The 26,480-nt window shown below is 42.4% G+C and overlaps 1 protein-coding gene across 2 annotated transcripts; it reads right to left on the bottom strand.

Annotated features, from left to right (window-relative positions):
• Positions 1–1,071: 1,071 nt before the first annotated feature.
• On the bottom strand, positions 1,072–26,480 carry lrrc46 (leucine rich repeat containing 46). Of its 2 annotated transcripts, none has more exons than XM_033035013.1 (9): positions 26,446–26,480; positions 26,357–26,400; positions 18,133–18,232; positions 16,197–16,305; positions 14,955–15,001; positions 14,300–14,409; positions 9,909–9,978; positions 7,921–8,132; positions 1,072–1,672 (listed from the first exon to the last, which is right to left on the bottom strand). In XM_033035013.1, the coding sequence occupies exons 1-9, from the start codon at positions 26,454–26,456 to the stop codon at positions 1,443–1,445; spliced, it is 933 nt and encodes a 310-aa protein (XP_032890904.1). In that variant the 5' UTR covers positions 26,457–26,480; the 3' UTR covers positions 1,072–1,442. The 2 variants fall into 2 exon arrangements, with proteins under 2 accessions (XP_032890904.1, XP_032890905.1); XM_033035014.1 differs by lacking the exon at positions 1,072–1,672 and adding an exon at positions 5,084–5,334.

Genomic DNA, 26,480 nt, shown 5'->3' with positions numbered 1-26,480 from the left:
TCGCTCTTGCCGCATGCAGTCGCATGCTCATGGGACAGGCCCTTCAGTGTACTACTGCTGTACACTTGTACTGTATCTGAGATGCTTATCTAAGACGTATCTAAATGCTTATGTACAGTACTGAACCGTTTACAAAAATGAATTCCACTGTACCTCAGTACATGTGACACATAAAGTGCCACTGTAAATATTGTAGAAGGAGTGCAGTTTTGAGAGAATTGTTCCTCAAATAGTTGGGGAGGGCTAAAAATGGTAGTCTTTCCACAATGCCCAGAGACAGAAAAACAACTAACAAGAAACTATGGTAAAGCATGGCAACTATTTGGATGGAATCAGTAACAGTTTTACACATACAGTTGATTTAAGATATAACTTAAAAAAAAATAAAGGGCGCAGCATGTTGATAGATTCAATAAACTCTTGAGATATGGAGGTGTAAATTCAAGGTGTTAATACTCTGAATGGTTTTCTAATGAGTCATATAAATCAGGTTGATCTATCCTTCATCTCAGAGATTCAATAACCATTGAGGCTCGGAGGAGATGTCTACTTGATGGATGTCAAAACTCATCAGCTTTATTCCTTACTTTGACAAATTGGATAAAGGAAAAATATGGCGATGGGCTCCCGGAACAGACCTAGGGGTGATCTCTGAGAGGCCCGCTAACTATTGAGGCTTGGAGGAGATGTCCACTTGGTAGATGTCAAATTCATCAAGTTTTCTCCTTAGTTTGACAAATTGGAAAAAGACAAAAATACGTGGATGGGCAGCTGAGATATTTAAAGAGGTTAAATAAACATTATGGAGAAAAGAAAAGTGATATTGCTTGAGGCAGATGAAAATGGAACGAGGTTATGAGGAGCATGACAGTTTATGCAATGCTAATACTAGCAGAGTTTTAACTTGAGGGGTTTTGACAAGTATGCAAGGAAAGAATCTCACTGTGCCTAGTCACCTATGACAATAAAATATTCCATTCCATTCACCGAGTACACATCTCATCCGAGCCTCAAGTTATTGAATCTCTTAGATGAAGCTGAGATCAACCTGAATTATAAGGCTCAATAGAGAACCATCCCGAGTATTTACAGCTTGAACAACTGAGCGCTGTAAATCCTTCACGGTCTACAGAAAGAACATGGGTTTATGTACACACGGGCCAGAAGATTTATCTAGTGAGGCAAAGAAAAGGTGGAGATTAAGGGAAGAGGTTTCTTTCAATTTTAATTTGATTCAAATAAATTTCTGACCCCTTCAATGACAAAATTGCTCTGCCCCAATTCTTCACTGGTCTTTTGAAAATGATCAGAATTCTTTTCTGATAAGTATGAACCGGATAAAAATTAATTCTTCCAACTGAAGTAGTTACAACTGATTGAACTAGTTTCCCAGTTATATATGTGACAACATCAGCCTTGGATTCTCAAGCCAAGATTTCAGCCTAAGCCTCATGTTCTTCATTTTGTTCACCTTCCCCTTTTCGCACACAATTTGGTTCGCTCTTTGGATAACTAGACATCTCGTTCGCTCCTATCAGTTCGCATCGCATCCGTGCCAACTGGTTACGGATCTCATGCATTTCATTCAGCCTCGTCTTGTGGTATTTTTCGACTTCCTTCCTCCGCTCTTGAGACCGACGGACCATTGTTTTGCGAAGCTCGGCGAAGAATTCTGCAAACCCAAAAGCACAAACACAGTAAATATTGCCTAAATGTGTAGGAAGGAACTGCAGGTGCTGGGTTAAACCGAAGATACCCAGACACAAATAAACTGGAGTAAGTCAGCAGGAGAGGCAGTATTCCTGAAGAGAAGGAATGGGCGACGTTTCTGGGTTCGAGAACCTTCTTCTGCCTAAACGTTGTTATACTTATTGACTAACAATCTTAGTAGCCACTTCGTTTAAAATAATTGATATACCAGACAAAGAACACAACACTATTTTGAGCACTAAAAAGTTTGGGAACATTTCAAGTTATTTTAAAATTAAGAATACAGCCAAAGAAAGCTTCTCTCATTCAAGCACATTAGTTATGGCACAGGAGCTGTTCATGTCTTTTACAGACCAGTTACACATGCATTTAAGTATGTCCTTTGGCCCACTGTGTCCGTGCCATCCAGCGATCACCCTGTACACTAGCACTATCCTACACACTAGGATCCCAGCGATCACCCTGTAGACTAGCAGTGTCCTGCACACACTAGGGACAATTTACCTACAAACCTGTACACCATCGGAGTGTGGGAAGAAGCATGAGCACCTGGAAAAACCCACGCCGTCACGGGGATAACGTGCAAACATCGTGCAGTTGGACTGCGCCCGTAGTCAGGATCGAACACGGGTCTCCGGTGCTGCAAGGCTGCAACTCTATCGCTAAATATGTTGTGAGTTTCTGCTCCCACCAGGCACTGACTTTTCTAAACCCTCACTCTTTGAGTTTAGAGATACAGCGTGAAGACATGCTCTTCTGCCCGCCGAGTCCGCACCGACCAGCGATCCCCACATATTAACACTATCCTACACACACTAGGGGCTATTTACATTCATACCAAGCTAATGAACCTACAATCCTGTATGCCTTTGGAGTGTGGGAGGAAACGAAGATCTCGGCGAATACCCTCGCAGGTCACGGGGAGAACATACAAACTCCACACAGACAGCACTCGTAGTCGGGATCAAACCCGCGTCTCTGGCACTGAAAGCGCCGTAAGGCAGCAACTCTATTGCTGCACCACCGTGCCACCCACTCTTTCCCTCTTACAGACACTGCCTGGCCTGCAGCGCATTTCTACCGCTTCTTGTTTTTTTAATATCAGATTTCAGCATCTGCCGTATCTTCTAACATCCGCAATGCTCTAAAGATACCAGGCTGCAGCACATATGCGGTATTTTTGGCTCAATGTTGGAAATACAGTTCTTCTAATGATAAACTCTCCGTAAAAGCCACGTGATGACAAAAATCTGGGCATTTCTTACAGAATCAGCTTACATTTCCGACTTGCCAGGGTGATACGCCTCTTCCTATTTGTAGTCTCATCGAAGGCCTCAGTCACTGCATATTTAATCATGTTACTTGCTGCTTTCTCGCAAATTGCATTAGTGAGCTGGTATGGGCATCAGTGACCCCCATTACATTAAATTATATGAACATTATTCAGAAGTCTGTTTTGCCCTGCTTGTTGGTTTTTAGAATTCATTCCTCATGTCGGTATTAATTCTAAATCTGTGCGCCTGCTCAATTCCTTTAATCCCGTTATTACCCTTTGTCTCAATCATCTAAACCTATTCTTAAAATAATCTCTGGTTCAATCAGTAATTCAATCCTCTCTTCAAAAACCTTTCTCCTTCTTTCAATCCCCAAATTCTTGGTACATCTTGCCAATCCACTGAAAGCGAGCTCTTTCAGGCTAAATTAAACATGTTGGTTATATCGCTGCTTAATATATTAATGAAAACAGCTCCATTAAACTCGATGTGAGTTTATCTGAGTTATATTTTCTGCCAGGGAAGTGATACATAAACATGACAGTCAGTCTCAGATTTAAATGGAAAACATCACTTCAACAAACTTTTTTCCATATTTTTTAATCAAGTAAATGTGTTCAATAAATATTCAAGTTGCATTTGAGTGTCTGGTGATGAAGTGGGCTGCAGCACTCTCCCTGCTACTCTGCGTAAGGTAATGTGGTTATGTGCATTTCATTCCTTGCAGTGCTGCATTTTCAATCTTAGTAATTGGATGCAGCCAAGCAGAGGACAATGAGATGGAGGGGACAATCAGAGGAAGAGTAATGGGGTGATGCTTATTTTTTTGTTTCATGATTAGTACAAGGTAAAACAAACAGAGGAGGAAGGAGCGTCTTGACATTCTGAAATGGCTCCATTAAACCAGAGATGAAATGTTGGGTAGGGAAAACAAAGCTGTAGAGATTAAAAGCACAACACAAAGCGCTGGAGGAACTCAGTGTGTAAGGCAGCATCTGTGAAGGGAATGGACAGATGACATTTTGAGTCAGGATAAAAAAGACACAAAGTGCTGGAGTGATGCAGCGGGTCAGGAAACATTCTTGAAGAACATGGATAGGTGACGTTTCAAGTTTGGACCCTTCCATAGACAGTCTGAGGAAAGGTCCTGACCTGAAACTTCCATGTTCTCCAGGGACTGAGTCTGTGGAGGGTCCTGACCTGTCCATCACCTGTCCATGTTCTCCAGAGATGCTGCCTAACCCGCTGAGTTACTCCAGCAAATTTGTGTCTTTTTTTGTTGTAAACTAGCATCTGCAGTTCATTGTTTCTCCATTTTGGGATGAGAATAACTCCTTCAGATTGTCAGTTGTGGAGGTTAATAGGTAGGAGCTACAAAAAGGCTAGTTTCATTGTGCGTTAATGTGCTCAGGAACTATAAAGCTATGAAAGCTGCTCTGCTCGGCTCTCAAGCTGGAGTGGAAAAGTCCAAAGTTGAAGTGCTGGTATATTCCAGCGGGGAAAGGAAAAGATTGAAAGTGGAGTGGTACCTGATGGCTTCAGGTGCCGCCTGGTGGCAGATTGCAGTGAATGCTAGTCTAGAAGTTGAGAGAAAATAAAGATAGATTAGAAATGAAGATAAAGACTAACCTAACCCAAAATACATCAGAAATTACGGGGAGAATTAACCCAATAACTTAAAAATAAGTAAGATATTTAATTCTCAAATAAATCAATGTCATTTTATTAATAAAGACCAAATAAAAATATAAAATGTCCCTGCCTGTATCGTTAGTCATGTTCACAGATGGAATCACAATAGGTAATAATAAATGTACCAATTTATTAAATCTATTTATTGGACCAAATTTGGATTTTAATGATATTAGCAAAATGAATAGCAAATCTATTTAGATACCACTCTCAGTACTGAGTCAAATAGACAATAAGATGCGACGAATGTCAAATATCCAGGTTATGAAATGTACCAAGTTTAAGTTTATTGTCGGTACACAAAAATGCTGGAGAAACTCAGCGGGTGCAGCAGCATCTATGGAGCGAAGGAAATAGGCGACGTTTCGGGCCGAAACCCTTTATTGTCATTTGTTTGAGTGAAGTGCAGCAATATTGCAGGCACATAGACTCAAACGCACAGAAAGTAAATTAAACATAAATTTTACTTAAAATTCTGAAAGAAACAACATGCAAACAAAAACAAGACATTAGTGGAAAAACATAATTGGGGAAAAAAAAGTCCATCATAGTGCGAGAGATGGGTTGTGGTGTTACATTATCAAAGCAGGGTTAGGGTTACAGTATGTCGGTTGGTTCAAGACCCGATGAAGTTGTGGGGAAGTAGCTGTTCCTGTATCTGTAGGTTTAGTTTAGTTTAGTTTAGAGATACTGCGTGGAAACAGGCCCGTCGGCCCACCGAGTCCACAACGATCAGCGATCCCCATATATTAACACTACTGTACACACACTAGGGTCAATTTACATTTATACCTGATACTATTTATATCTGAACCTGTTGGTGTTGGACTCCAGGCCTCTGTACCTCTTGCCTGATGGCAGCAGCGAGATAGAGGACATGGTGGGGATTCTTTATGATTGATGCTGCCTTCTTGACGTAGCGCTTCAAGTAGATGCTTTCGATGGCAGGGAGGCCTGTGCCTACGATGCACAGGGCTGAGTCCATCGCTCTCTGCAGCCTCTTGCTTTTCTGTGCATTGGTGAATTGCTGTACCGGGCCATGATGCAACCATTCAGGATACTTTCTACAATACATGTGTAAAAGTTTGTAACAGTTTTCAGAGATATATTGAATCTCTTTAAACTTGTAAAAATGTAGAGGCTCTGGTAGCATCGGAGATGTTAGCACGCAGCAATTGGAAGCTGCTAACTCTCTCCACCATAGACCCACCAATAAAGACTGGTGTGTGTGGTCTTCCACCCTTTCCGAAGTCAACAATCAGTGCTGCCATCAGCAAATTCATTGATAGCATTGGAGCTATGCTTAGCCGCACGTTCATGGTTGTGAAGAGATTAAAGCAGGGGGCTAAGCATGCAGCCCTGAGGTGTAAAAAAAAGACACAAAGTGCTGGAGTAACTCTTTGGGTCAAGCAACATCCTTGGAGAACATGGATAGTTGACATTTCGGGTTGTAATACATCTTCAGACTGAAGAAGCGTCCTGACCCGAAACGTCACCTATCCATGTTATCCAGGGATGTTGCTTGACCCGATGAGTTACTCCAGCACTATGTGTCTTTTTTTAGTAAACCAGCAGCTGCAGTTCCTGGTTTCTACATCTAGCCTTGATGTGTTGATGGTCAATGGAGAGGAGATGTTGTTGCCAATCGGCACTGACTGAGGCCCAGATCTGGGAGCTTGGTGATGCGCTTGGAGGGGCCATCTCTGTTAGACGCCAGGCTGTTGTCACTGAACAGCAGCCCGACATCTGCTTTCCAGATGGTCCAGAGCACAGTGGTGAGCCAGCGAGACAGCACCCGCTGTTGTCCAGATGTGGGGATTGACAAATTGAAGTGGATCCGGGCCACTTCCGAAACACAGCTGACTCGGCCTGCAACCAACCTCTCGAAGAAATTCATTACGATGAATGTTGTACAATTATTTGCAACTCGTATCGGAGGCCGTCTGTTGTGATTTGGTTGATTGAATAGAGTTTCTCTAGCTGTAATAACACAGAATGATTTCTATACGTGTTAGTGATAAGTGTATAAAGAGATCAACCACTGTAGGTTAGAAAGATATTTTCAAAGATTTTTAGAAAAGTAATCCTCGGTATTTTCATGTTTAAGAAGGAACTGCAGTCTGCAGATGTTGGAAAAATCGAAAGTAGACAAAACATACTGGAGAAACTCAGCAGGTGAGGCAGCATCTATGGGGAAGTCATAGATGCTGCCTCACCCGCTGAGTTTCTCCAGCATTTTTTGTCTGCTAGGTATTTTCATAACCACTTGGTTTCCCTTAACGATGGGAACTGCTGGCTCTTAAAGGTTTGAATATTCCTGTTTTCAAAGATATTGTGCAGGACAGTGAGCTTCAAAGATTTTCTTTCTTTATAGTTGATAAGTTATCACTTGTGGATGGTGTCAGGAACATATTATTCCATGACCATCTGTGACATGAGTCTTTATTGTGAACGAGGAGCACATCACACATGCCAATTTGGGATCCATGTTAGATAATTTCCTGCACAAGAGACTCGGTGTTAAAAAATGGTCTTTGCAAATAAACTAGTTAATACAGTATAATAAAAAAATAATTTCATAGCACCACAGGTTATGGTACTCAACTAGCAATCCAGAGTCTTGGACCTACAATCTGAAGACACCAGTTCGTATCCCACCAGAGTACTGGCAAATTTATCTTCAGCTTATTAAGCCGTTCTATTTTCAGGGCCTTTCAACAACAGGTGAATTGAGAAATCGAGGTGGTTCTGATTGAGGAGACAGGAAAGCAATTCTTTTCAGCACAATTAAGAGATTACCCCAGTAATATTATGTCGAACAGTACAGTACGATGGTGCCCTATATCGCCAGAGTCCTGGGTTCAATTCTGACTAAGGGTGCTGTCGGTACGGAGTTTGTACATTCTTCCGTGACCCTCGTGGGTTTTCTCTGGGTGCTCCAGCCTCCTCCCACACTCCAAAGACGTACAGGTTTGAAGTCTAATTGGCTTCGGTAAAAGTGTATGTGTGTGTGTGTGTGTGTGTGTGTGTTAGTGTATGGAGTGATCACTGGTTGGTGCAGACTTGATTGGCCAAAGGGCCTGTTTCCGCGCTGTATCTCTAAACACAGGAACGGGCCTTGTGGCCCACAATATTTGTGCCGAACAACCTGTTAGAATATCCTTTGTACACGACACTGGGAATGCTTTATATGTTGGAATGAATCACAGGGCAACCCATGAACTAAGCTGTAAACAGTGTATACCTTTTACTTTTCCTGATGAATAGGAGATGTCAGGTGGTGGATGCATTTTTTCAGACTCAGAGTCGTACAGTTCATCGGAATCCTCCTCATTTTCGGAACCCTCTAAATCCTGATTGTCTCCACCTTCATCAGCTTCATTTGGATCTTTCCTTCTTTGGACAAAGACACCATCGAGCTGCTGCAGGGCAGGGAGAGTTTGTATCATCTGCTCCCTGTAAAATATGGGCAATCATTGATGAAGGCTCGATCATCAGCACCCATCAACAATGGGAAATGTCATCTGACATTGTGGATGGAGCGTGAACACCAGCAGTTCCTCTATCACACGGGGGAGGTGGGGGGAGGAACGTGACAGGATCGTTGTATTGATTGCTCATTTCAAACAGGGACAGATTTTTTTGGGGGAAATCTGTGGGAAATTGGGAAGGGTGCTCTGCCAAATGAGTGTTGTTAAAATGAAACTCTTTGTGACAAGTCTGAAGCAATCAGGGGGAAAACATTCAGGCATGGCTGGGTATGTAGCAGGTCACATTTATGCCACGCGGATACCAGGCTGTGACCATTTCTAACACAGGAGAGTTTAACCACGCCCTCTAAACATGCAATGACATGACTATCACCAAATACCCATCATCAATATCTCAGGAGTCATTATTGACCACAAATTTAAAGAAACCAGCCATATAAGTACCAGGGTTACCACATGCTGGGTATCCAGTGGTTCACCTCCTGATTCCTTTTTACCATCTTAAAGATATATGGCATAGAATACCTCCCAGTGGCACAGAGGTAGAGATGCTGCCTTACAGTGCCAGAGATCTAGGTTCGATCCCAACTACGGATGCTGTCTGTATGGAGTTTGTACGTTCTCCCCGTGACCTGCGTAGGTTTTCCCCAGGAGCTCCGGTTTCCTCCCGCACTCCAAAGATGTACTGGTTTGTATGTTCATTGACTTGGTAAAATTGTACATTGTCCCCTAGTTTGTGGATGATCGTTGGTTGGTGTGGACTCGGTGGGCTGAATGGCCTGTTTCCGCGCTGTATCTATAAACTAAACTAAACTAATTGCCCAGATGAATAGCTCCAAAAACATTGAAGAAGCTCAACACCATTCAGGATGAAGCAACCCCCTCCACAGGCATCCTATCCAATGCCTTAAACATTTATGGCCTTTGTTGCTTGAGTTACGTCCCATCTAAACCTAATCACTGAGGTTATTTGCTGTGACTTAAGGTCATAGAGCCATGCAGCCGGGAAACATATACTTCTGCCCGATACATCCATGCCGACCAAGATTCTCCATCTAAACTAGTCACATTTTCTATCTCTGTACCTGCCCATGTATGTTTTTAAATGGTTTTATATAACCTACCTCAACTACCTTCCCATGGAAGCTCATCCCAAACGCCCACCACTCTCTGAGCGATTCGCAGCAGTGCAAGTAGGTGGCGCAGCTAGTAGAGCCACTGCCTCACAGCACCACAGAACTAGTTTCAATCACGTGCTGTCTGTGTGGAGTTTGCACATTCACCACAGCCTGGGTTTATCCCTACATCCCAATTGATAAATAGTACTGATGAGTAGGGGAGCGGTAGAATGTTGGAGGGGAAGGGGTATTGAAGAAATTGTAAGGATTTTATTTTTTATTTTTATGGGATTAATGTAGGATTAGTGCAAATGGGTGGCTGATGTTGGCACAAATGTGAAGGGCCATAGGATCTGTTCCTGTCAAATATCTCTCTATGACATGAGCTGATGTATCACCCACCAATGCCAGGGCGGGTGGGGTAGGCAATAAATGATGTCCTCATCAGTAACGCCCCTTCTAATTCAGACAGAGTCAACAAACTATGCAATCATCTTGCAACCTCCATCTTCTTTCCCTTGGTCTGCAGGGTAGACATCAACTATTCACTGTTTCATATCCCTTGATGCCCCCCTCAAAGTCTGGGCACGCAAGCTCTTGCGACAATGCGCCAGAACGCTCACCTGTATTCGTCCTGTTTTGTGCATCCATTGCCCGACATATTCAGAATTATAAGGCTCTCTGGAAATTCGCCTTGGTGTAAAGACAAAATTAAAGGTCAATAATTAGGGTAGACATACTAACAATATCACTACTTTATATAATACTCTCTTTCTCTCTATTTCTGACTTTTCTTACTCTTTTTCTTTACTATTAAATTTAAAATAAGAAGTTGTACACGAAATGTAATATGTTATTCATGTCTTATATTATTGTACAATACTTCTAATAAAAATATTTAAAAAAAAATAATAATAATTAGGGTAGACACAAAATGCTGGTGTAACTCAGCGGGTCTCGACCCGAAACGTCACCCATTCCTTCTCTCCATAGATGCTGCCTCACCCGCTGTGTTACTCCAGCATTTTGTGTCTACCTTTGATTTTATCCAGCATCTGCAGTTCTTTCTTACACGTCAATAATTAGGGGTTTGGAAGCTTTGGCCGAACATTTACTGCAGATAACAATGTACATAATTCACCCTATTTTCCCCCAATCACTTCCCATCTCTCAGGCCTGATCCATGGTCACATACTTTTCTCAACCCATCCATTGGAAATGCTAAAGTCATAATTTCTTAATTTTGCTGCATTGACTATCACTAGATAATTACAATGTCATTATATACTTGGCTAATGAAGTGAGCAATTTTTTAAAAGCTTTTCAGAATGATATTGTGATTAGATAATTAGTTTGAACTGAGTTTTTTTTTGTACAGTATAAAGATGGTACAACTTGGATGAAGTGAATACATGGTCCATAGGAAATAGTTGGTTTACATGCCTGCACTGAGATTCATTAGCTCTGGGAATAAACCTTCGACAAATGTGGTGAATGGAGAGATTGTGAGCTTTGAAAATGAAACCAGACAGGTTCCTGAGGGATGCCATAATTTGGGGGTGGGGGTGTACATTGATAGCTCGTTGTGAGAATGATTCAACATGACGAAAGTGAGTGAGTGCGTCCAACAATATTCACACTCAGCACAAAATAGGTCAGGGCAGGGGCAGTTCCCCCCGCCACGGGTACCATGTAATCCCGTGCTACCTGCTCCATGGTCAGATAGTCGGCGACTAAACCGTCTCCCCCACCTGGTTTGCCAGGTGAGGAGGGGGCTGTGGACACCCAGCAGGACCAAAAACAAGACCTGTCAATGGGTGAATTATCTTTTAGCGAGCCAACAGCCATCCACACTTCAGTAGAAGTTGCGATCACCGTCGTACATCGCATTGCAAGGAACAATGATAAACCACACACACACCAAAATCCTATACTTCCAGCGGCGGAAGCCCGCAAGAACTGGAGGACAGAGATGTATGGTGCGTCCTTCACCGTTCCCGTTGGAAACCAGCACCACTGCGTCGCTAATGTTTTCAACGAAGATGAATGAAGCACAAAATAGCCTGAATGATTGGAAACTCATCAGTTGTTTCCTGCACCACTAGCATTGCAGTTAGCCTCCCTGGCCACCCAGGCAGCATCTCCCCATCACGTGAAATGCATCACGGAAACCAAGAGCTTTATGTACATGGAAACATCACCAGCTGCATGTTGCCCTCCAGTTTATTTACCATCCATGCTTGGAAAATACTACAATTCCTTCATTGCAGCTGGGCCCAAATCCTTGAACTATTTAATAAAGACACAAAAAATTGGAGTAAAATTAAGCGGGTCAGGCAGCAGCTCTGTAAAAAAAGGAATAGGTGACATTTCGGTCAAGTCTGAAGAAGGGTCTCCACCCGAAACGAGACCTATTCCTTTTCTCCAGAGATGCTGTCTGACCCACTGAGTTACTCCAGCTTATATTTGTTTATCTTCGGTTGAAACCAGCATCTGCAGTTCCTCCCTGCACTCCCTTGAACTATCTCCCACGTAGCTTTTGAGATGCACTCACGTGGCTCTGGACAGCAGCTCAATACAGTCTTCTCAAGGGCATTGAGGGAAAGAACAATACATCCTAGCCTTGGCTGCAATGCTTGGATACCAAAAACTGAATTAAAAAAAATCAATATAATGTTCAAACATTAAGTGGATAGCTCTTTCAAAGAGTTGGCATGTGTGTAAAGAACAAAATGGCCTTGTTTGGTACTTGATCAATCTATGATTATTAATCTATTCACTTTGGATATGAAAGATGTAAATGCTGCACTAAGAACACATCTTTCGAGCTCATATATCCTCTCTGTACATAATTTAGAGGCTTCCAAAACATGAAGCTTACAGAAAATTTGCATTCTCCTTTCAGTAACCTGATGCAAATCGACCTTGACAACTGTTTGGCACCAGAAGTTTACATTTATTCTTGCATGAGAGAGGCGCATAATATGAAAGGCATATTTTTAAATGATGATACAAGTTACACTAAGTTAGCAGCTCATAGTTCGGGGGCACTCATTCAAACACTAAAAGATAAATTCAAGGCCAATTAAAGGAAGTTCTCCATAAAATATTGGCCACTGTGCTGGATCGACAAAGATGTAGAGATTAACGAAAACCCTGAAATCATTTGAACCAACTGAATGCCAAGATAAACTTTCTAAAATTGTCTGGGTTGCAGAATGAGCATTATCAGTTACATTTATCCTATTGAGAGCAGTCCTAATCTACTATCTACCTCATTGGAGACCTCTGGACTATCTTTAATCAGACTTTACTGGACTTTATCTTGCAATAAACGTTATTCCTGTTATCCTGTAACTGGACACTGTGGACAGCTTGATTGTAATAATGTATAGTCTTTTCGCTGGCTGGATAGCATGCAACTAAAAAGCTTTTCACTGTACCTCAGTACATGTGACAAAAAACAACACCAAACTAAAACCTCTAGCTGGATCACAGGACTATTTTATACTCTATTGTGTGATTTGGGCAATGCTGGTAAACTCTAACTGCCCTTGAACTGAATGGCAGTGAAAGCCCAAGCATTTTAGACTAGAGCAGGAACATATTCCGGTCAACCCAAGCCAGAACTGTTGAGTTTCGTCCATTCAGGTAATTGGTGAAGCAAATATATTTTTACAATAGACCAGTGATGTTCTGTCACTATTAGTGATTTTAAATTCTTAATTCTACACTTGTACTTATTCCAGCACTAGGAATTAAATACCGCCAGAGCATTATATAGATCCCCTGCCGAGAAGGATCTCGATCCGAAACGTCACCCATTCCTTCTCTCCAGAGATGCTGCCTGTCCCTCTGAGTTACTCCAGCTTTTTGTGTCTATCTTCAATATCGTAATCACAATGCTATTACAGAATACTGCAATGTTTACGTTCGTTTGAAAACATACCAATAGGTCCTTGGGGCGTGATAGGCAGTTTCATAGCAATTCAACATTATAATACAAATGAACAAATATATATCAGATCTCTTGTTTGCTTTTTTCACATCTTCTTTAATCATTTTAATTACTATTTATGGCCCTTTAACTGTGGCATTCCTTTGGTAACTAATTCTTGCCAGGGAAAGGCAGATAAGCAGTAATGTATTAATGCCAGGGATTTTTACCCAAGCTTTATATGTAAAATCTTAACTTTGAAAGGACATTTACAATTGATTAGCATTCAAATAATTCAGGTACCATAATGTTTTCAAGAGAGAATTAGATTTAGCTCTTAGGGCTAAAGGAATCAAGGGATTTGGGGAAAAAAAGCAGGGAGCGGGTACTAATTTTAGATTATCAGCAATGATCATATTGAATGGTAGTGTTGGCTCGAAGGGCCGAATGGCCTACTCCTGCACCTATTTTTCAATGTTTCTATGTTAAATTCAAATGTTTCTGTTTTGGCAGTTTTATGAAAATCCTAAAATTGACTTGACATATCTTCTGGGAGAACAAAAGTATTTTATTTCTCTCTAACATTTATTTTTCATTGAAAATGCTTTTTCTTTGCGTACTGGTGGACAAAATACTTTATACTTTCAGCAGGTAGACAAAAATGCCGGAGAAACTCAGCGGGTGAGGCAGCATCTATGGAGCGAAGGAAATATTAACTTCTCCCAAGCCAGTTGGTTACAGGTTGATGAAAACTCTCTACCATTCGCCGAAGATTTGCTGCCTCAATGCTCAAAACATGAAACAGCATAATTGACAGATTCCTTTTGAATGAGCCAGACGCTGGGATAATAATCTGCACTGAATCATGGCAATTTCATGTTTAATTCTATCCATGACTAGCAATTACTGTAACCAATTGTATTCATCACCATAGACATTAATGAGGGAACACTTTGCTTCCATTGACTTGATGTGGATCCAAATAGCTTCTAGAAATGAAATGACAGACCAAGTGGAGCAAGCAATTACGAGAAATATCTACTTTAAGATGTGGAATCATGACTAAAGCAAACTAACCTGGATCCACTTGTTCAATTTGATTATTTGAGAGGTCTAAGAATCCCAATTTCTGTAAGCATTTAAGGTTTTCCACCTTCTGGATTCTGTTGCCAGCCAGGGTCAAAAATCTGTAAAGCCAAATTAAATTGCTTAATACTTCTCTCTTCCTGTCAGATCCCAATGAATTTTTTATGGACTCCCTCTCAATATGGCTTTTGAACTAGATATTAATAGCACTGCACAGTGCAAGAACCTTCACCCTGAACCAGTAGGCATCGCTACACTGGGCAATTATAAAGAATGAGCAATGGCCCTTAAAACTGGTGATTGTAGACCCAAGAGCTAAATCACCCTCCCCCATCAGTAATGACTCCATGCAGAACAAACATAAATCTTTGCACTGAATGATTGGTGACTTCCTCAGTTAGTAAAGACAATCCAAGTTCAAGGAGGATCAATGGTGAGTGGTGCCAATGAGAAGGAGTGAAGCAGCTTGAAGCATCTGCGGAGTGAGTGAGTGAGTGAGTGAGTGAGTGAGTGAGTGAGTGAGTGAGTGAGTGAGTGAGTGAGTGAGTGAGTGAGTGAGTGAGTGAGTGAGTGACTCAGAACAAGTATGTCACTGGTGACAAAACCCACAAACAATGAATCTTACTATCACATTAAAGTCACTTACCTTAAATTTTGAAGTGATTCTAAATTTTCTATCTTCTTAATTTGATTCTGCAGTAGAATGGAAGAAACGGAAAGAGTGACTGAATAACTGATATAAAATTCCAGTTAAAGGCTGACCTGTTTCAAGGTGAAATGATGTCTGGCACTGCCAGTCAAACTGTCTACAATCTTATTCACGTGAGGAGTTACAGATAAAACATAACCTGTTTAAAGCTTCAGATTAAAGCTGGCCCATTATATATTTTCAGCACCTTCTGTTTTATTTCAATTTACATAGCTGGAATCTGAAGTGAATTTGATTGGATTGTGAGGAAAGGAGGACTTTTAGTTCATAAATATTAACACTTAAACAAATGATTGTAGTACATTTTTGAAATTCAATAAACATTTGTCATAAAAGTTTCCACATTTTTATTTGTTTTGTTAATTAATAAAGATATATAGATGACAGATAAAGTGTCACATCTTCAGCAAATATAAGCCTGGATTTCATTCTGATTCCTGCACTATTTGTCCCATTTCATACCCCCCTGCATAATTGACTGCATCATCATATATCAGTTTGCTTATTCAACATTACTAGCTCACCATCCCACCACTGCTACTTCTCTGGTTGAAACCAACCAACACTACACTATTTGCAAACAAATGTGGACAGTTACAAAGATAGACACAAAAAGCTGGAGTATCATCAAGGACCCACACCATCCTGGCCACTCACTCATCTCCCCACTACCTTCAGGTAGAAGGTACAGGAGCCTGAAGCCTGAAGACTGCAACGTCCAGGTTCAGGAATAGCTGCTTCCCCACAGCCATCAGGCTATTAAACTCAACCCAAACAAAATTCTGAGCATTAATAGCCCATTATCTGTTTATTTGCACTTTATCTGTTTAATTATTCATGTGTGTATGTATTTATATAATGGTATATGGATCTGTTCTGTAGTCATGCCTACTATATTCTGTTGTGCTGAAGCAAAGCAAGAATTTCATTGTCCTATCTGGGACACATGACAATAAACTCTCTTGAATCTTGAATCTTGAATAACTCAGTGGGTCAGGCAGCATCTCTGGAGAAAATGGACAGGTGACATTTCGGGTCGGGGCCCTTCTTCAGATTGGAGATTTATAATCTGTAAGGTTTAATTTTCCAGTCGATGCTTTACCCAAAGAGCCACCTCAAAAGACACCTGGCCGTCTAAACCAATCAACTCAGTGAAACCACCAGCGGGGAAGGAATTACCTGTTGGAGGTAAAGACTGCTGGTATTTTCCAAATGCTCAAAATTTCCAAGGACGTTGATATTCTCACGGTCCAACCGAACAGTCATCAGGTTTGTCAGAGCTTCTTTTCTGGATAGAAAATGGGGACTTTTAGTTTAACTTCAAACAACAGACAGCATCTCTGGAGAAAATGGATAGGTGACGTTTTGGGTCGTGACCCTTCCTCAGACTGGAAATTTATAAAGTGTAGGAAGGAACTGCAGATGTCGGTTTAAACCGAAGATAGACACAAAATGCTGGAGTAACTCAGTGGGTCAGGCAGCATCTCTGGAGAGAAGGAATGGGTGATGTTGTGGGTCGAGACCCTTCTTCTCTTCATTCAGGTCAATGAAGAAAAATCTGAGTATTACTTTGTATACCTAGGGACAGATTTATTTGTCACAGTACCTGTAGTTAGAAATTAGGTCACTAATAAGAATAGCCACCAGATGGAGTCTTTACATTCATTTTAACAATCCAAATTGAAGTATTTTCAAATTGAAAGAAGCAAATCTAAGGGAGAAGTAACTGAAAGTGGGGGGTTGCTAGACTGATGATAATCTTGATGCTGCAAACACATTGAATGGAAGGAAAATCAGTATTCTGTAAATTTAAAAACATTGCTCGTTAATATGGGTAAAATAAGTCCTATGTCAATTTATATTAATGCAAAATACAATCTATAATAGGAAATTAAAACATTGTTATAACAAAATTCTGTGAATTATTTCTAACCTCATTCAGTAGTAATTTCTGTAATCTGATCCTGCATAGATTTCATTTCAAAATAACAATAATACTTTTCTGAAATAATTTTTATATAAATGTATGTGGTTTGTCTTCAAATTCTCAGAGAATCCCAAAGATGTGTGGGTTTGTAGGTCTGTGCAAAATTGCCCTTACACACGTAGGGAGTGGGAGTGGATAAGTGGAATAACATAGAACTAGTGTGAACAGGCGATCAATGGTCAGTGTGGACCCGGTGGGCCGAATGGCCTGTTCCATGGTGTATCACCAGTGAATTTAGAAAAAAAACCTCCCTCAATCTCAGAAATACCTAAACACTTGAGAACAAAGTGAAGAACTTTTGTGACGTAGTGATTGTTGCAATGTAGGGCCTGTTCTTTCATGGCTCATAGACATCACTGGTAAGTATTTATTTCCCATACGAATTTGGGCGTAGACCGACTGACGGGCTGGCCAGTGAAGTGGGCAATTAAGGCAAGGACACTAACAGGTATGGTGACATAGAGATGTCAGACCAGGGAAGGATGGCAAATTTATTTAAATAAATACAGATTGTTACCAGATAGGTTTTAACAACATGCACAGCTTCTTAGTGATTGTTCCTTCTATCAGGTTCGTTCCAGAATTATTTAATAATTTATTTGAATTTTAACTCCACGACTATTTTCGTGGGAATTAAAGTTCTTTCTCTTTAATCATTAACACTGTAATCCAGATTATTACTTCAGTATTTTGCCACAATGTTACTGGGTGAATCTGTGAATAGAAAGAGACCCACATAGACGAGACCATGATCATATTGAATGGCGGTGCTGGCTCAAAGGGCCGAATGGCCTACTGCTGCACCTATTGTCTATTGTCTATTGAGACAATTACCAGAATTTTTTATTTGATTCACATTAGCTATGGGATAAATATTGAGCGGAATGCGGATGAGAAATTTAAGTACTGACGTGAGGTGTTCTACATCCACCTTTGACTGAGGTCAGACAAAGTTCCTGTTTGATGTCTCATCCCCAAGACTTCTCCTTCGAAGAACATTCACTCAGTAATGCATTGGACTTTTACGTTTGCAAGACAACTATCGTAGAAGGATCATTATCATCACCATTCAGTGTTAAAGACACAGCTCTGCTCATTCTCAGTTCCTACTGTAGAACTGCTACTCACATATCTTCCAGTTTGTATTCCCCGGCACACAGAAGTAAATTTCTCTCAGCAATCAGCGACGTGGAAATCCCTACCATCTTCGTTGATTCAGGCGCGTGTTCTGAAATCAACATGAACACATCCTAGTTATTATGTTCCTAATTTATAGGAGCAGGATTAGGTCATTCGGAGCATCAAGTCTACTCCGCCATTCAATCATGGCTGATCTGTCTTTGTCTCTCAACCCCATTTTCCTGCCTTCTCCCCATAACCCCTGACACCCATACTAATCAAGAATCTGTCAATCTGCGCCTTAAAAATACCCAATGACTTGGCCTCCAAATGTGGCAATGAAAACAACATCAAGTTTCCTCCCACACTCCAAAGACATGCAGGTTTGTAGGTTAATTGGTTTGGTAAAAATTGTAAATTGTCCCCAGTGTGTAGGATAGTGTTAGTGTACGGGGATCGCTGGTCGGCGCGGACTCGGTGGGGCGAAGGGTCTGTTTCCACGCTGTATCTTTAAAACAAAACTAAACTAAAAATAGAGATCCTGAAAATCATTCCTAATCAGGTTTTTCAGTTGAAACTGGCATATCAACCTTTAGTGAAAAGACACCCACAATTTTACTCTAAATTCAAAGTCTGTGACATTGAATATATGTGATAGGCTTATCCTTTATATTCAGTACATATTTCATCTTTATTTTATTATTTTTGCTCCTCCAGTTATCCTCTCTCAACTTTCTGTGGTTTCTAGGTGACAAAGGGGTAAGATTCCATTCTGCTGCCATTCAACATTAATAACCATTCTTGATGTGGCAACCTCAGCCGGTAAATCATTTGCCAGCTTGACCCGTCCTTGCTTTACCTCCACCACGCCTATTATTCATGTAGAACCACCAAAGACAGTCAGAAGCAGACGTCTGCCCAGGCGTTTAATGCATTTATACTGAGACAGTGTTAATATTTCATATGAGTGGCCCTCCTTGGACCTCTCTCTGTCTAAATACCCAAAAGCACTTTACAGCCAATGATTCACTTAAGAACTGCATTTAAAAATGTATTATAAGAAATGTGGTGGCCTATTTTAATCTGGAAGTACTCCATTGTATATTCAAGTTCTAAGTTTGTACATGAGCACATGCATTAGGACCACTGGGCCGCTCAAGCCTGTACCTCCGTTTAATGATATTATATTTGACTTTTCATTGTTGACAAACCTCACATTTTCCAATCTCCCTGCAAATTATTCAGCCCTCTTGCTTGCCTGTCTCTGGTTTAAATGTATATCCGAAGATAGACACAAATGCTGGAGAAAATCAGCGGGACCGGCAGCATCTCTGGACAGAAGGAATGGGTGATGTTTCTGGTCGAGACCCTTCCTTAAAATATCAATTTTCAGACTCAATCTGTCTGAAGAAGGGTCTCAACCCGAAATGTCACCCATTCCTTCTCGCCAGATATGCTGCCTATCCCACTGAGTTACTCCAGCATTTTGTGTCTATGTTCAGTTTAAACCAGCATCTACAGTTCCTTCCTACACATTAAATATATATCTGAGGAAGAGAGTTCCAAAAACTCATGACCCCTAGAGAGAAATCTGTCTTTTAAGACAGATGAGAATCATCTTATCTGTCTTAAATGAGCAACAACTTTTTTTAAAGGCAATCACTAGCTCTGGATTCTCGTACAAGGAGAAATCCTCTTCAAATTCATAGATTCCAAACTGATCAGAATCTAAAATTAAGTTCTTTCTCACCCTTTTAAGCTCTAATTTTCAAGTATTAGTCGACTAAGCCTGCTTTGAACTGCTTTCAATGTATTTCTATCTGTCTTTAAGCAATGACTCAAATATTATACAGGGTATGTACATAGTTTTCCAGATAAAATCTCACCAGTGTCCTTTATAACTGAGGCACGAGTCCCCTATTTAAAGTACCTAGCAATAAACAATAAAACACGAGGACATGGATAGGTGACGTTTTGAGTCAGGCCCCTTCTTTACACCAAGTCTATCCGTGTTTTCCAGAGATGCTGCCTGACCGGTTGAGTTACTCCAGGACTTTGTGCCCTCTTGTGTAAACCAGCGTCTGCAGTTCCTTGTTTCTACTGTCAGCTTTCTTAATTATTTGCTCTATCTTCATAATAGCTGATTGTGATGCGTGCCCCAGGTATGCTGATCCCTCCATAACAGGGCTGTAATTGCTCAGCATTTCTATGGCAAACCTTTTAAATAACGTCTTCCAAAAATAGAGCAATATCATATTTTTGGATTATAGTCCATTTGCACGATGTTTGCCAAAACACTCAACCCACGTTTTCCCCTCTGTAGCCTCCTTATGTTTCCTGCATGCTGAGCATTTGATGGCTCTGGGCCTGTACTCGCTGGAGTTTAGAAGGATGAAGGGAGATCTCATTAAAACTTACCAAATAGTGAAAGACCTGGATAGAGTGAATGTGGAGAGGATGTTTCCACTACTGGGAGAGTCTAGGACCAGAGAGCACAGCCTCAGAATAAAAGGACATACCTTTAGAAAGTAGATCAGGGATGTGTCTGAACGTGTCCAAGAAATCCTGAAATGGGAGGGAGAGGAGCCTGAGGTTGTGGTACATATAGGCACCAACGACATAGGTAAAAAAAGAGAAGAGGTCCTGAAAGAAGAATTTAGGGAGTTAGGTAGAGAGTTAAGGAGAAGGACTGCAAAGGTAACAATCTCAGGATTACTGCCTGTGCCACCCGACAGTGAGAGTAGGAATGGAGCGAGGTGGAGGATAAATGAGTGGATGAGGGACTGGTGCAGTGGGTATGGATTCAAGTTTCTGGATCATTGGGACCTCTTTTGGGGAAGGTGTAACCTGTACAGAAAGGACGGGTTGCACTTGAACTCGAGGGGGACCAATATCCTGGCGGGGAGATTTGCAAAGGCTACTGGGGAGACTTTAAACTAGTATGGTTGGAGGGAGGGACTCAAATTGGGAAAGCTAGCAGTCCATGTGTGAGGCAGGAGACAGAGAATGGTAGCACTCTGACCCAAAATGTAGGGGAGAGAGAAGAAAAAGACAATAAACAGAGAATAAGAGAGGGTGGGTTTCTTAAATGTGTATATTTTAATGCTAGGAGCATTGTAAGAAAGGTGGATGAACTTAGAGCCTGGATTGACACCTGGAAGTATGATGTTATGGCGATCAGTGAAACATGGTTGCAGGAGGGCTGTGATTGGAAACTAAATATTCCAGGATTTCGTTGCTTCAGGTGTGATAGAATTGGAGGGGCAAGAGGTGGAGGTGTTGCATTGCTTATCAGGGAAGATATTACAGCAGTACTTTGGCAGGATAGATTACAGGGCTCGTCTAGGCAGGCTATTTGGGTGGAACTGAGAAATGGGAAAGGGGTAGCAACACTTATAGGGGTGTATTATAGACCGCCAAATGGGGAGCGAGAATTGGAAGAGCATATGTAAGGAGATTGCAGATATTAGTAGTAAGCACAAGGTAGTGATTGTGGGAGATTTCAATTTTCCACACATAGACTGGGAAACACATTCTGTAAATGGGCTGGATGGGTTGGAGTTTGTAAAATGTGTGCAGGATAGTTTTTTGCAGCAATACATAGAAGCACCTACTAGAGAAGGGGCGATGCTGGACCTCCTGTTAGGAAATGAGACGGGTCAGGTGGCAGAGGTATGCGTTGGGGAACAGTTCGGGACCAGTGATCACAATATCATTAGTTTCAATATAATTATGGAGAGGGTCAGAACTGGACCTAGGGTTGAGATTTTTGATTGGAGAAAGGCTAACTTTGAGGAGATGCGAAAGGATTTAAAATGAGTAAATTGGGACAGTTTGTTTTATGGGAAAGATGAGGAAGAGAAATGGAGGACATTTAAAGGTGAAATTTTAAGAGTACAGAATCTTTATGTCCCTGTTCGGTTGAAAGGAAATAGTAAAAATTAGAAAGAGCCATGGTTATCAAGGGAAATTGGACACTTGGTTCGGAAAAAGAGAGAGATCTACAATAATTATAGGTAGCATGGAGTAAATGAGGTGCTTGAGGAGTATAAAGAATGTAAAAAGAATCTTAAGAAAGAAATTAGAAAAGCTAAAAGAAGATATGAGGTTGCTTTGGCAAGTAAGATGAAGGTAAATCCAAAGGGTTTCCACAGCTATATTAATAGCAAAAGGATAACGAGGGATAAAATTGGTCCATTAGAGTCAGAGTGGACAGCTATCTGCAGAGCCAAAAGAGATGGGGGAGATATTGAACAATTGCTTTTCTTCGGTATTCACCAAGGAGAAGGATATTGAATTATGTGAGGTAAGGGAAACAAGTAGAGTAGCTATGGAAACTATGAGATTCAAAGAAGAGGAAGTACTGACACTTTTGAGAAATATAAAAGTGGATAAGTCTCCAGGTCCGGACAGGATATTCCCTAGGACATTGAGGGAAGTTAGTGTAGAAATAGCAGGGGCTATGACAGAAATATTTCAAATGTCATTAGAAACGGGAATAGTACCGGAGGATTGGCGTACTGCACATGTTGTTCCATTGTTTAAAAAGGGGTCTAAGAGTAAACCTAGCAATTATAGACCTGTTAGTTTGACGTCAGTGGTGGGCAAATGAATGGAAAGGATACTTAGAGATAATATATATAAGCATCTGGATAAACAGGGTCTGATTAGGAAAAGTCAACATGGATTTGTGCCTGGAAGGTCATGTTTGACTAATCTTCTTGAATTTTTTGAAGAGGTTACTCGGGAAATTGATGAGGGTAAAGCAGTGGATGTTGTATATATGGACTTCAGTAAGGCCTTTGACAAGGTTCCTCACGGAAGGTTGGTTAAGAAGGTTCAATGGTTGGGTATTAATGGTGGAGTAGCAAGATGGATTCAACAGTGGCTGAATGGGAGATGCCAGAGAGTAATGGTGGATGGTTGTTTGTCAGGTTGGAGGCCAGTGACTAGTGGGGTGCCACAGGGATCTGTGTTGGGTCCACGGTTGTTTGTCATATACATCAATGATCTGGATGATGGTGTGGTAAATTGGATTAGTAAGTATGCAGATGATACTAAGATAGGTGGGGTTGTGGATAATGAAGTAGATTTTCAAAGTCTACAGAGAGATTTATGCCAGTTGGAAGAGTGGGCTGAAAGATGGCAGATGGAGTTTAATGCTGATAAGTGTGAGGTGCTACATCTTGGCAGGACAAATCAAAATAGGACGTACATGGTAAATGGTAGGGAATTGAAGAATGCAGGTGAACAGAGGGATCTGGGAATAACTGTGCACAGTTCCCTGAAAGTGGAATCTCATGTAGATAGGGTGGTAAAGAAAGCTTTTGGTGTGCTGGCCTTTATAAATCAGAGCATTGAGTATAGAAGTTGGGATGTAATGTTAAAATTGTACAAGGCATTGGTGAGGCCAATTCTGGAGTATGGTGTACAATTTTGGTCGCCTAATTATAGGAAGGATGTCAACAAAATAGAGAGAGTACAGAGGAGATTTACTAGAATAATAATAATAATAATAATACATTTTATTTGCGGGCGCCTTTCAAAGTCTCAAGGACACCTTACAGAAATTAACAAGAGAGAAAAAACATATAGTCGGAGTAAAATAAATACACAATACACAATACACAAATTAAAGACAGAATGTGAAGAGAGAGCAACGACAGCTAAACCGAGCCAGCTTCCACTCTCCCTTCCGACAGCCATCTTGGACACAAACTAACATATTCACATTACACACAAAAAATCATCCCCCCACATTGGTTACCCGTGTGGGGGAAGGCACAATGTCCAGTCCCCATCCCCAGTTCTCTCAAAGTCAGGCCTATTGAGGCCTCCGCTATTGCCTCGACGGAGGCCCGATGTTCCTGGCCGTTCTGGCCGGGTGCTGTTGCCCCGGCGTCGGGAGAGTCCTTTCAGCGGCTGGGCCACCTGGAACGGCCGCTTCCTAACTGGGGACCGCGGCTTCCGAAGCCGACAAGGCCGCGCTGGTTTGGAGCTCCCAGGCTCCCGATGTTAAAGTTGGCGCCGCCCGCTCCGCTCCGCAGACCCGCAGCCCAGAGGTGTTGATCTCGGCGGTCACAGCTCACCAGAGCTCCAGCGCGTCGATCCAGCGCGGCGACCCAGGCAAGGCATCGCCCGCTCCGCTCCACGATAGCGCTCCAGCGCTGTGCCGCCACCGAAGCCGAGGTGCTGGGCGGTCCCCGCCAGGAAACGGCGCTCCACGCCCGCTGGTAGGCCACGAGGACGGGTCGACGGGGCAGCCCGGAGAAAAAGCTGCCTCACCGACCAGGTAGGGACCTGGAAATAATGTTACCCCCTACCCCCCACATTAAAAAGTCTATCTCTCCCACAAACAAGGCATAGGACTCACTAAAACTGCAAAAAAAAGTGAATTAAACGGACGGCTGCTGGTTAGCAGCCGTTCCCCAAGATGGCTCCTCCTCCGTATTCGGAGGAGGAATGTTGCCTGGGTTTCAGCAACTAAGTTACAGAGAAAGGTTGAACATGTTAGGGCTTTATTCTTTGGAGCGCAGAAGGTTAAGGGGGGGACTTGATAGAGGTCTTTAAAATGATGAGAGAGATAGACAGAGTTGATGTGGATAAGCTTTTCCCACTGAGAGTAGGGAAGATTCAAACAAGGGGACATGACTTGAGAATTAAGGGACAGAAGTTTAGGGGTAACATGAGGGGGAACTTCTTTACTCAGAGAGTGGTGGCTGTGTGGAATGAGCTTCCAGTGAAGGTGGTGGAGGCAGGTTCGTTTTTATCATTTAAAAATAAATTGGATAGTTATATGGACGGGAAAGGAATGGAGGGTTATGGTCTGAGCGCAGGTATATGGGACTTGGGGAGAATACGTGTTCGGCACGGACTAGAAGGGTCGAGATGGCCTGTTTCCGTGCTGTACATTGTTATATGGTTATATGGTCATTAGATGAGGAGGAATTCCTTTGGCCAGTGGGTGGTGAATCGATGAAATTCGTCGCCACAGACAGCTGGAGGCCAAGTCAGTGGGTATTTTAAAGTGGAGATTGATAGTTTCTTGATTAGTAAGGGTGTCAAAAGTTATGGGGAGAAGGCAGGAGAATGGGGTTGAGAGGGAAAGATAGATCAACTAAGATTGAATGGCAGAGTACATTCGATGGACCAAATGGCCTAATTCAGCTTCAATGACATGAATCTCCCTCCTTAGTTTATATCATCAGCATATTTGGCAACCATACCATGAACCATATCATTCAAGTTATTTACACAAAAACTCTGATAATCCAACCCTTTCAGGACTTTGATGACGACGTCGGGCAGATTATCCGGACGATTGGATGTTACTCCTAATAGTGCCCCACCAGACATTTGTTTCTCTTTGTCACTTGTTACAAAGTAGAATCACAATTTTATTTCATTGAAACCAGAGCGTTTAAACTAAAGGGAGTGAAAAATGAGAGCCATGAGGTGTGTTTGTGTGTGTGTGTCAGTTTGTCAAGGAAACAGAAACGTCCAGGAGCCCCCGGCCCTGGCTCCAGCCAGAAACCTACTCACCTTCCTGACTCCCAGAGTGGAGGGCCCAGACTCGGCTACACACTGGCCGTGTCTATGGGACCCTGACCCCGGTCTACTGTCCCCTGGCTTGGCTCTATAGACCAGGGGTCTATTGCTCCCATACCCGCGTCTATGACCCCCTGACCTACGTCTATGACCCCCCTGACCCGGGTCTATGACCCCCTGACCCGGGTCTATCTCCCTTGACTCGAGTCTATGACCCCCTGTCCTGTGTCTGTGACCCTCTGACCTGGCCCTGTGACCCCCTGACCCGGGTCTATGCCCCCCTTGACCCTAGTCTATGATCCCTTGACCCGGGCATATGACCCCTTGACACGGGCCTATGACCCCCTGACCCGGGTGTATGACCCCTGACCCGGGTCTATCCCCCTTGACTCGAGTCTATGACCCCCTGTCCTGTGTCTGTGACCCTCTGACTTGGCCCTATGACCCCCTGACCCGGGTCTATGACCCCTTGACCCGGGTCTATCCCCCTTGACTCGAGTCTATGACCCCCTGTCCTGTGCCTGTGACCCTAGTCTATGACCCCTTGACCCGGGCATATGACCCCTTGACCCGAGTTTATTGCCCACTGGTGAGCTGCGGGGGGGGGGAGCAGCGACCAACCGGCCGTGGTGCGGCCCTCTCCAGGCGGCGGATCCACCGCCCCTACATCCAGGCCTCTACCTACCCCGCCGAAGGTCGCTCTCCTGCTGCGGGCCGCTGTCCGCCGGCTCCAGGCCGCTGTCCGGGGGATTTTCCCCCGCCGACCCCGGGCCGCTCCGCGCCATCTCCAGGCCGCTGTCCGTCCGCCC

This window comes from Amblyraja radiata, chromosome 16 (assembly GCF_010909765.2).
Source record: "Amblyraja radiata isolate CabotCenter1 chromosome 16, sAmbRad1.1.pri, whole genome shotgun sequence".
Classification (NCBI taxonomy): Eukaryota; Metazoa; Chordata; class Chondrichthyes; order Rajiformes; family Rajidae; genus Amblyraja; species Amblyraja radiata.
Note: the sequence above shows the minus strand (reverse complement) of the source record. Positions and strands in the feature narration are given on the sequence as shown.

Bases quoted from the DNA above. Each gene is read 5' to 3' on its own strand.
- lrrc46 (XM_033035013.1), bottom strand. The intron at 9,979-14,299 runs GTTAGTTTGCTT...CTTTACACCAAG, and splicing joins AATTGAACAAGTGGATCCAG to GCGAATTTCCAGAGAGCCTT. The intron at 8,133-9,908 runs GTGAGCGTTCTG...CATATTTTACAG, and splicing joins ACAAAACAGGACGAATACAG to GGAGCAGATGATACAAACTC.